The sequence below is a fragment of the Nestor notabilis genome, unplaced genomic scaffold (genome assembly GCF_000696875.1).
Source record: "Nestor notabilis isolate BGI_N333 unplaced genomic scaffold, ASM69687v1 scaffold6475, whole genome shotgun sequence".
NCBI classification, from domain to species: domain Eukaryota; kingdom Metazoa; phylum Chordata; class Aves; order Psittaciformes; family Psittacidae; genus Nestor; species Nestor notabilis.
This window is the reverse complement of record NW_009928731.1, coordinates 38836-50905: the sequence shown is the minus strand read 5'-3', so window position 1 is coordinate 50905 and position 12070 is coordinate 38836. Positions and strand designations below refer to the sequence as shown.

At 39.0% G+C, this 12070-nt stretch overlaps 1 protein-coding gene across 1 annotated transcript in view; it reads right to left on the bottom strand.

Moving 5' to 3' along the window:
• LOC104405808 (death-associated protein kinase 1-like) overlaps window positions 1-11388 on the bottom strand; it is a gene marked incomplete at its 3' end in the record, with an annotated part of 33656 nt that extends 22268 nt beyond the window's left edge. Inside the window, exons 1-2 of the mRNA XM_010014637.1 lie at window positions 11318-11388; window positions 9640-9861 (exon numbers count right to left, since the gene is read on the bottom strand). Coding sequence (XP_010012939.1) covers window positions 9640-9861; window positions 11318-11388 — 293 coding nt within the window. The remainder of the gene's footprint in view (window positions 1-9639; window positions 9862-11317) is intronic.
• Between the last annotated feature and the right edge of the window lie 682 nt (window positions 11389-12070).

Sequence of the window (12070 nt, the reverse complement as noted above, 5' to 3'; positions counted from 1 at the left end):
GAAAAAAAATAATCTGTTCATGATTTAAACTTCTGATGATGAAAAATAATGGGATTAACATATACTAACAGCTAACCAGTCTGTGCAAATTTCTGGAAATATGTTCGACTTCTTTATTGTGTCTACTTTTCAAGAGACTTAATCTGCATTATTGTAATGCAAATTGCATGAAAAGTGAATTTTAACGAGTTCTTGGAGCTTTCACTGAGCTGCCTAGACGATAATGAGAGTATTGTTTTTGGTATTACTTGTGTTGTAGTATTTTCTGCATGAAAGCAATTACTGAAACAAAATGCCATTAAATATAAGAATTATAGACTGGAAGGAAGAGAGGTAATTTTAGTGGGGTTTTTTTTTGTTGTTGTTGTTGTTGTAGAGACATTAAAATGGAATTTTTAAATATTAAACACAGTTCATTATTTTACAGAGGCTGGTCAGAAACATCTTACAAATGGATACACTTACATATTCTCTCATTCCTTGCTTCTGACTGAAAGAATAGGAAAAGGTTTTCAGGCAAAGGTCTGTATCTGCAGCATTTTGTGATAGCGAACAGAAACCTGAACAGTGCTGGCATTTCTCTTCATTTCCAATTAATGGGCTGAAGGACTTACACATCCATGGAACTTGTTTCCATGTGTTTCCAAGTGGCTGTCTGCTGCATTTGCCAAGAGGCTGTTAGCTGGAGTACAGCCATGCCATGCAGAGCAGAGCAGGCAGACTCACTGTGCCTGCTTCCAGAGCCATGGGCAGCCGTGGCAGCAGTCACAGCAAACCCCAGCACCTTTGTGCACTCAGCGTGGTTTGTCACTGGGCTAACCGTCACACAGTTTGGTGAGCTGGCAGAGCTGGACCCCTGGCTGAGGAACAGGCTCAAAGGCTGCACCGAACACATGGTTACATGGTCTGCTTCTTATGTGAAACAATGAAAGTGCATGATGATGCTTAAAAGTACTCAAAGCATGCATTTTCAGCAATACCAACTTGCAACACTGTGCTGCCCACTCTGCAGCCTAAAACAGACTGTGTCACACAGGTATTGGTATATTTTATGGCTGTTACAGTTAGTCTTATATCCGTTGGCATCTTAAAAGACAGATAGTCTCTGTGAAACCTACTAGTCATCTATAAACAAGTAGCACTGATTACACACTTTCCTTTTAGATCCAAAAGAATGACTTAATTCCCAATGTTTACTTATTTTCAAGATATGCAACAAAGAAACGTGTTTGTGTAAAATGGAAAGAGCCTCCTTCAGGTTCTTATCTGCAATCATTCCTTTTTCTGCAATTTTGTATCCTTGAAGTTCACACTGCATGAAATTATGAATTTTATGTACATGCACTTTTATGCGTCCCAAAGATGTCACGTTTGTGAGTAGCTAACTGCATGAGACCACATATGGCTTTTCTCTAGCACTGCTGACTACTATCCCATCTTTGCCACAGGTTAGTTTTAGTGACATTTCTTTTATGATAGGCCTTATAATAGAGTGAAAATTAAATGCTACCTGTATTTTACAGGTCATATACCTAGTGCTTGCAGATCTTGAAACTGAGGTCCAGAGAACACAACTGCTCAAAAAAAAAAAAAATCTTTTTTTTTTTTTCCCCCTTAAAATGTGAAGTTAGTTGGCAAAAATGGTAGATTTTTCCAAAGTGCTGTGTGCTTCTTCAGATGCTTAAGTACTGTGACCCTAAGTGACTTGTTAGCCCTATACTTAAGGAGTATGCGAGTGAGGAAGGACTGGATGTATGGGATGTATGTATACTCACAGCTTTGTTCCAGAAGCAGCTGTACCTGTGGTACAGGATTTTAGTGTTTCCCTTCACATCACACATCTCACCCTTAATGCCTAGGGTGAGATCCTATGCGGGTTCACCTCAAAGAGTGGGCCATCGAAACTTCTGCTGTTGGCAACTCCTCAGCTGAAGAGGGCAAGCTCAGTATACCCCAAGTTCTCCCTTTGATTGCTGCCATCACTGGCAAGCACAGTGCCCAGTCAGCTTCTCTCGCTGCTTAGTTTTACTGTCAGGGACACAAGACATGAGAGGAGTGGGGTATTATAGTTATGAGTAGTAACATGTTAAAATAGCACACGCAAAACAACCTGGAAGCTCAGAAAAGCCCAGTTTCCCAGAAAGGTGCCTCAGCTTCAGGAAGCTTACAGCGGCCTTCTCCTTACATCAAGGGCCAGCAGCCACAGCCCCACAGGACCTCAGTAAAACAGGTTGCTTTTCATGCTTGTCCCTACCTTCCCACTGTCTCTGGCAGGTCTGATACTAAGCTGTACCACCACAGGTATACAGAAAACCACAGTATCACTGCAAGGCAATTACTTCAAGAAAATCATAGAGGGTTAATACAGCTTTCTTTACAAGTTTCACTTCCACAATTAATTCACTGCATTATAGTGCCCCAGATCTATAACGAGAGCCTGCTTCCACACATTTCATTACCAAATTATATATCAAGGATCACTAGACGTTCTTGACTGTACTTCCAGATGTCAGAGGTCAAGAAATTGATTAGAATAAGCCAACAGAGACACCAGCTACGTAAGCTATTGCAGTTTTCATGAACCTCCTAAAATCCTGTTGTGTTTTCAAGCCTAGCCCTGTGCCTCAGCCAGGATAACAGAGTTCCACAGTAAATAAACACCCCACATTTTACTACCCCACGGTCACCTTCAGAGGTGGAGCCAGAAACCAAGCAGAAATGCCATTCCACCACTGTACATGAGCCCATCCCATCTCATGCACAGAGACAGTCTTAATCTAAAGGAGAGCGGGCAGACAACTCCATACATCAGCCCCTATGACTGATCTTTTTCAATGTCACCTTCTCCCAAGCAGTAGTCTGGTTCCACTTCTATCACAATGCCCCAGCTTTGTTTCTAAGTTAGCTATGGCATGGCTGGTGCCTGAATGCCTTGCTGAGATCTGTCTGAAACCAGGTCATTTCACAGGTTTCCAGAGCCATGCAAGTACTCTTATCCTGCCTTCAGGGCTCTGCCAAGGCCCATGCAGTCAGCATCTAGCAGACAGCTGCCAACCAGTGGCTGTATGAAGACTGCTTCCTCAAGGGAGTAGAGGCGAGAGATTCACCAAGCACTAGTGTTTCTCCGTGTAGAGCACTTTGGAGTATCTATGCCTAGTATCTTCTGGAAGCACAGACCGTCTCTTCAGTTTCTCTGTTTGCTGGCAGGAATTAGCAGACAGCTTTCTGAGCAGTTCATCTGTGCTGTAACACAACTCTGATCACCAAAGTGCTCGTAAGCAACTGATGGACAACAACCTATGCTCCTTCATATTAACAGAAGAGTTTGATTACAGTCAAGTCACAGCTAATTCCTCTACAGCTGCAAAGCCTCTATGTTCTCCTTCACACACTGTTTTCCTTTAAAGCACTAATCCTTTAACGTTCCTGCATAAAAGTTTTCTGCTTACATTTAAAGCAAGTCACAATTTTGCAGTCATCATAGATTGTTCAATTATTTTGCTCAATAAAATAAGAATATGTGACTGATGAAGATTGCATTTTAATCCTAAAGGACACGTTACATTATTGACTATGTTATAATATAGAAAGCCATAAGGGCTGAATAAATCTATTTTCATTGTTATAACATGCCTACATTTTATATTGTTTTTGAGTAGCAGAGCACGTTTTTAGAAATATTTTGTACATGCATTTTCACTAAGAGCAAAGCTGGTACCGTATGTGTCATTTCCCTGGTATTTCTAGGCAGAGGAGCTAGCTTTCCTGAACTGATGCAAGTAAAATAAAGGTTTGGGTCAATTGCATTCCTTCTTATAAAATGCCACAGTGGTAAAAGCATTTCACAAGCCTTCTCAAAGGAAGGTCTGCAACCCACACATCTCCTTCTGGAAATGAAAACACATCACCTCAGTGGAAGAAGGATTTCTGGATAATGCTTTTGCAAGTTGCCAGACTTTCTTAACTATGAAACGGAATCGATCACCAGATCTCAGGGGAAGTCATTATGGGAACCTACACAGGGAACTTAGAACTAATTAACCTTCACAGGCAGTTCAGTCACCTTATAACAACTCAGTCATATGCCATGTTGATCACACTGCTCATATTGTAACAGCACGTAAATGGTAATTAATGATTATCTAAGGATTTCTAATAAAGTTAAAAAACCACAAACAAACCCCCAAACCTAAATGCAAACCCCTTGTTTGAAGAAAATTAACCTTATAAGTTGAAGCTTACAAAGTTTAACTTACCTTGCTTACATTCTGAAACAACATAAACAAGTAAAATTAAAGAATCTCACAACCATTTTATTTTTTAAAAGCAGATTCAATTTGATAAATTATCTGAATTCTTCTCTAATCCATGTCAACAGCAAAAGAAATGCTTTCTCTAAGCATTCTGTGGTCAAATGGCTCTTATATGACCCTTTCCGTTATTTCAAAACAGAAGTTACCAGCCCAAGACTAGACTGAAAAATTGTTACTTCTGTTTTATTTAAGGTTAAGTGGTTTTACCTCCACTTCTTTTCACAACCTTTATGAATTGTGCAGTTACCAACCCACTCATCAGAAGTACAAAGAGTACCACATGTTTTAAAAGAGCAGAACAAGGCTGTTAGTTGTTTCCTACTCACTGAACAACACTGCACTTGGTTTTTTTTCTTTATCTAGCTACCAGAAATATCAAGACATGTTACAGCATTGCTATGCCTCATCATTTTCCTTTGTCCAGCTTCCATTAGACACACCACCTGCAATGAAATAACCTCTTTAGTGTGACTGAATTCTTCAGTTATATTAATCAAGAAAAGCATTAGACTCAGAACAGCCAGCCAGAACACAGGAACTAAACTCTAGCCTAAGATTTAAGCAGTTAAGTCCCACTAAGAGGGAGGCCTGAACACTCCTGCGAATATTTCCTGACCCCAAACATAGCTGGTATTTAGGTTTTCATCACCAATGTTCCCTAAGCGCCCAGAGTCTGGAAAATGCACATGGTTACAGACACTTAGGCCCAGTGGAGAGCCTTAGCATTTTGATCATGCCTAAGACATTAAAATTTAACATACGAGGAGCATTTGGGCTTAGCATAAAAGAATGCCATGCATTTTGCTCAGGGACTGCATTGCTCAGAAGCCAAGTGCTCTCCCTCCATGATGTGATCAGGGCACTGCAGAGTCACACTGGCTCTAGCTCCTTTGTTTTCAGCCCTGCCAAGCCTTCGTTCTCGCCTGTCTGCACGTCCTCTGTGCATCTATCTGTGGGCCCACAGTTTGGGATTTTGGAGTAAAATGTTGGGACATTCACAGATTAGCATTGCAGAGATTGCTTACATGCTGCTACCTCCCAGTAAACACCAAAGATTCTGTCCTCCTCTCAAAATTCAGTACAAGGCCACTGGGGAACAACTTTCTTATGACTCACAGGTAGAATTAACAAAAACCTCAGAGCTATTGATATCAAAAGACAACTGAAAATTAACGAAACCCTGTGCAGACGCCAAGCTTCTCTGGATGTTACGCTATTATAAATGTAAAAAGTTGAACAAGCTCCCAGTAAGATAGAAATTTAAAGAGTTTGTAATTATTTGCTCTTATTTACTCTTTAATGAGCAGCTTGTAAGATCATTAGAATATTTATACATGAATCTATCCTCCTCCTCTTCTTGCTCTGTTCTGTTTGGTTAATATTATGACAGTACCAATAAGTTGGAAAATCTCAGACATTGTGATGCACAGGACTAAATTTTAAAGAAAGTATACAGGAACTAACTTTTTAAAAAAGCATAAACCCTAGAATTTAACACACGATGACTTGTAAGTCAATGTCATTCCTCTTTCTGAGCTGAGACTTTCAAAGCTTTCTTCTTTTTGGCAGTTCAACAAGTTACTCATCATTCAGAACTATGCTACAAGAGCTGTCTTCACTTAAGATTTCCAATTCAGAAATGAAGGTATGCTTCTTGCAGAGAAAAAGTACATCCACAGCTTCCGACAGAAAAGAGTCAGCTATTGCTATCAAGCTATTTTAAAGGGTGAGACCACCTGCATTACTTCTGAGCATTCTAAGGAACTACTATATAGTTTAAGATAAGGGTACTTTTTCATTGCAGTTGAACTGAGAAACCATAACCAAGGCTCTGCAAAGCACCACACACAGTATATTTTGTAGGTCCACAGTCTAAATGAAAACATAATAAAGTGGAAGGAAAAAAACAACAGACGAGTAAGATCATGCATCTAAGGTCAGCAAAAGGGGAACCAAGTAGGTGCAAAACATGCTTGAGGAAAGAAAATAATCATTACTGTGCAACAGAAGCATCTGTGTTTTCTACTCTGTGAAGTCTGATAAAACGATAGCTTCAGCAGAACTCACTGAAATAGCTAACAAATAACAGAGAGTACTTCCTGCAGCTGGATAGAAAAAAGTACTATAGAATTCTGACTAATTAATTAATTGTGTGACAGGAGAAAAAAAACACAAAAAACTATTAGTTTTAAGCTAGATGAGGAAGAGACAATGTCTTCAGTTAGCATGTAATATGCACAGATAACATCCCTGCGAGATGATGAAAGAATTCATCGAATGGGATTTTCAAAGGTTATTTCCAAATCAAGGAGACACTTGCCCTTAAGTAAAACCTAGAAATATGAAAATATGCCTGATTTTTCTAAATATACCAAACGACTATAGATAAAGAAGGCTGTTCAAGGATATCTCATGCTTGTGTCTAACTGCTAATCTTTTAAGGACGTATTTGACTGTTTCAGAAATAAAATATTTCAGGGTTTTTTTTGTTTTGATTTGGAGTTTTTTTTGTCTAGGTCAGTTTTATGAGTTACGGTAGTTGAGAGAGAAAACTCCAGACATCTATGTGGATAAAGATTTTCATATGCAGCTCTGTTCTGCACTCAGTGTTGTGAGGACCTTGCAACCTTAATAATTAACTAACTGCCTACATATTTCTGCATACAAATCACCACATTGAATACTTTGCTGGCTGATGTAATATTTACCACAAGGGAATGAAGTGAAAATTTGTACAGTCAGTCACATCTGAGAAACAGCTGACTAATAATGCATGAAAATGTTTAGGAGGCTGCACGCAATACTGTAAACCTCTTGCTGAACCAAGAGATAAAAATCAATAGTGAACAGGCAACAGTCATTGCTGCCCTGAGACTGTGGATGTCAACATCTGGCAGCCACCAAAAGGGTGGCCGAGTGGCTTGATGTCTATGGGCTGCAGCTTCTACCAAGAACAGAAACCAGAGATACTTTTCCTCACCACTGCTCGTGTTGCTACCCTTGCTTACTGACATTAAACCAGTGTTTCCTGTGGGCTTTTGTTTTGCCATGAATTTCCCATACATAGCTGGAATGTTGAGTTTTTAGTTTCTCTCTAAATTCTAGAAAAATTAAGTTACACAAAATTCTGTCTGTATGTGGTATACTGGCTCAAGTCATAAAGGAACATGAGTCCCAGGAAAAATGCTATGTTCTGAGCAGAAGGGAAGGCGGCCACTTAGGATGGATTCTGAGGAGAGCAAAACAGGTTATTTAATGAGCTTTCAGCTTTGTATTTGTTTGAAATTGTTCTCCAAGAGCAAAGAATGCCAGGGGAGTAAGTCTCTAGGCAAAATCAGAATATTTGAACATTAGAAGAAAGGGATTACATATTTAAGTTTCTAAGCATGCAACTGAAATGACAATTTTTTGCCTTTTGAGTAGCTTTACATAATGTCTCAGTGATTTTCAGAATGACAAAACTTTATAGCAATTAGCAAATTCAGTTTTCAAAGGGATCACAAATGTGTCATCTTTTCCTCATCAACCCTGTAACTAAATTAATGCATTACCTTCGTGATATCCCAAACAGCACTTAAACTTGAAAGTCTCACATAGCAGTTGGGAAGTGGGAAAAAAAAGTTTCCAGATGAAATTATATGAGGATTGTTAACTAGGCAAAACAACTGGTTAAATTCTAATGCCAGTAGTTTGCTGAGCTTCACACCATCAATGTTAAGAAATATTAACACACATTTACAGAAGCAATATCTGCTTCCATTCAGTGAACCTCAGCAGATACACTCAGACAGACACAGCAACCTTGCTGCCAAAAGAGTTCCTATCCATGTAGAAAGGGGTTGGGGGTGCAGAACAGCACCATTCTTCCTACCACTGTCCATGATTACCGTGTCTCCCTCAGAGCTTTCAAGTCCAGACACTGGCCAGATACCAGCTGGACAGACTACAGAGCAGAAAGAAGCACTGCAGAAGCAGCGATATAAGGTAACAGACAGAAGGAATGTGATAGCTAGTATCAAGTGGGGAGAGCAGAAAGGATCACACTAATTTTACTGTTTATTCATGACACATTTAAAGAGCTCTGAACAAAAACCAGGAGTAGTAGATATTCTGACAGTAATATAAGGTAATTTTACTGCATACAGGATGAGAGTTAAGCTTTGTTTAAAAAAAACCGCCACACTTGCTTAAATTACCCCAAGTTGACAAACTAATGCAAATGTATACTTCTGGAACTGAAAAAACAACCCAGAGTACAACAAGTATTACAGTAAACCATCACACGCTGGACTAGAAGTGTACAAGTATGTGCTAATGTTGTAAAGTAGTATCATGCATGTACATACCACAGAAAAGATGAAATTCCAACAGCTACTTTCCAGTTTTCTTTTAAAATCTATGCTGTAAATCTACAGATATGTTATTGAAAGCACACAAAACTGAAGTATCCTTGTAAAGTAAGTGAAAATAACATTCACCAAAGCTAGTAAACAGGAAGACATACCCTTCATAAGAAAAGTTACATGAACAGCCAAGGAAAAGACACAAGTGCTGTCCAAGAATCTGGTATCAAATCACACAGCAGAAATACCAATTACACAGTATCAGGTATGCACCTGATGTAAAGATATGCATGTCTCACCAGGAGATACTGCCAAACTGTAATGAGTGAGTGATGCTTAACTTCTAAACTTGCAATCTTTGAGGAACTGGAAGCCAGACTTGAAACAATGCAGAAGTGGTCTCCTGACAACTTATTTACTTCAATCCACTAACAATAACCTTGGATGGAAAATGGGAACTAAAGCAATATGAAACAAGATGAAAGTTCAGTTTACATTTCTGCAGGACAGAACTGGGAAAATTCTTTTCTCTGTTAAGTGGGTTAAAAAAAAAGGGAGAAAAAGCTGTGATGCTACTTTACACAAACATAAAGCGTAACAAAATTTGCTAAACTAATGTCCACTTAGAATCTGTATTTCCCTCTGCTCTTATCTTTGTATCAGTTTAATTAGCCCCAGGCCATTCCTCTGGATCCATAACATCAACAATGATTGAAGTAACAAGCAGAAAAAAATTCTAAATATGCTGGGTTTGGTTTTTTTTTCAAACCTTTGTTGTAGATTGTGTAGTGAAAAATATGTGTAGAAATCAAGAAGCTACAACTCTGACTTAAAAATAAAGAATTCTCAGGCTATTATTGATCATCTTTTGGGGTGGTAATTAAATCATTATGATTCTCAGAAAAAGCATCTAGTTTGTAAAAAACAAACAAACAAACAAACAATATTCTGTTACTAGTCCCCAGGTCTCTAAAGCTACTTACAGTTCCAGAATAAGAATGACATCTGTTTTGTTCTCATAAACATCATGCAGGGTGATCACATTAGGATGTCGAATCTCTTTTAGTATGCAGACTTCTCGCTCGATATCTTCCCGGCTCACTCCGCGCCGGCTGGATTTCGTTCTTCGTTTCTTGATGAATTTTGCTGCAAACTGCTGGCCAGTGCTTTTCTCACGGCATTTTTTCACTACAGCAAACTGCCCACTAAAAAAGAAAGGGGGAGGGGGAGTGAAGAATGAAGGTAAGCATTTGGTTCAAGTAAGCGTTAACAGTATCCTCTTACTTTCCACAGTGGGAAAAAGAACTGTAACTGAATTACCAATTTGACTACATCATTGCTTTTTTTATGCAATCTATTATAATACTGGGAAAAAACACTAAAGAAGACAGAAAAGGCAAGTTAAGGTACTGCTTTTACATCACATAAACATACATTCACACACATTTCAGCGTATCTGTAAGTAAAACATAACACTTACATAGATGATTGGATTTTTGACAAATAGTGCATTGGGGATTACTGGCCAAAAGTAATGGTTTCCGGATTTCTCCTTCTATATGCATGTTAAGGGCAATTTTTTGTTGTTGTCCAAGAGAGACAGTGCTTAGTTCATTCCAATCTATATGATTTATCAAAATTTGCTTTATTCTGTCCTAAAGTTTGGGGCTTGGTTTTTTTTTTCTCGTTTGTTTGTTTTGTTATGTCTTTGGGTTTTTTGCGTGTGGGGTGTTTTTTTTGGGGGGGGATGGTGGTGGTGTTATGTTGTGGGGTTTTTTGGGTTTTATTTTTGAGGAATACTGGGTTGCAGAACACTGCTTTGGTTTTTAGTTTAAAAGCACTAACTAAATATGGTAATATCAAGAATTACAGCTATTGTATCATCTTGTTAAGTAGGAAGTGTTTGAAGGTGAGAAAAATACCAAAGTACTGAGGAACAAAAACCTGTGACTGTGTTACAAACCAGAAGAAACTCCAGGAAGCTGCTGACTCCAGCATGCTATCATCTGACATACAAGCCTGTTGCTTCCAGGTGTACACACCGGTTCAGATCAGAAACAGCCAGGAATCTAATGCTGAGTTAAGGCAAGCCCAGGATTTCTAACACTGCCAAGTTTTGCTTTTAAGTTTTCTTGATCTCTCACTGAGGATTCTCTAGCAATGCTGGTTTTGGTTTATTTGACTGTATGAAGAATTTGCAAGATTATAAAATGATGCCAATGAGAAAATCTTCTGAAGTTAGCCTACCCTGTTAACTGAAGATGTAGTATCCCCTAAAGTAGACTTAGAACAGCGGTTAAATCAAAGCTAGGCCTAGTAGGGATGTATAATTCTACCCACACCACAAAGAGGAGCTAACCTCTATTAATAGTTAATTAATTACAGCTGACAGAGATCTCTCTAGGAAGATATATCACCTGCAAAAAGGGCATCACATAATGCCAAAGTGCCAAGTGGGAATCTCTCAAAGCTACACATCTCATGTGTGAGCTAAATGCACAACACTACTTTATTACTGGAGAATGAACATGTGCCAAATATGCCAGCAAAGTAATGAAGCAATTAAGGAGTGCATGATATATAGAAAATAGAAGATGATAAGTGATCAGCAACCATTTTATGCAATAAATGAAGATAAAATGCTGTAAGAGAAAATCATACTCATGATTATTGAATTTATTGGGCTGATCAGCTAAGAATACTTTATGCTGCTGGGTCACCACTGCCGCCATTACTATGCTGACCCTATACAGAACCCCAAGTGACAAACTGACTTGAACTGGGACATGCAGTTGGGCAAGGCAAAATGACTGTCACCTCTACAAGGCAAGGCAAAGAGATCCTCTGCTAGGAAGCCACCATTAAGGTAGCTACCACCATCTGTGAGAGAAATAAACTCACAGGCAGTGAGAGAAACAAACTCTGAGAGAAGCAAAGCAAACAGCCTTTTTATGTTTCAAAGTTTGTTTTTATTTCAATGTTGTGATCACCATTCAAGTTTCATTCTTTCTTATTTCCTGAAATCGGTTTATGAATTTCTGAGATGACTTTACACTGCATGGAAAAAATTCTTGCCTGAAACTGCCCCTCTCCTTCCCCAATTCTGCACAAAGTTGTCAAAGGCCAGGTTCAGACAGTGCTCAACGCATTATTACAAACTGCACTGGACAGAGCACTGCTTTAAACCACTCCATATCCTCTTATCCATTACACGAAGGCTGGAAGACCTGCTAGGCAAGTCACTTCTCTAGACTTGGTTAGCTAGTGATATCTGAGATGCTCTAGGATTTGGTTAGCTAGTGATATCTGAGATGCTCTAGGATTTGGTTAGCTAGTGATATCTGAGATGCTCTAGGACACCTAAGACATTAATACGGGACTGGCAGATGAGGCATATGACCTCTGAAAGATGTG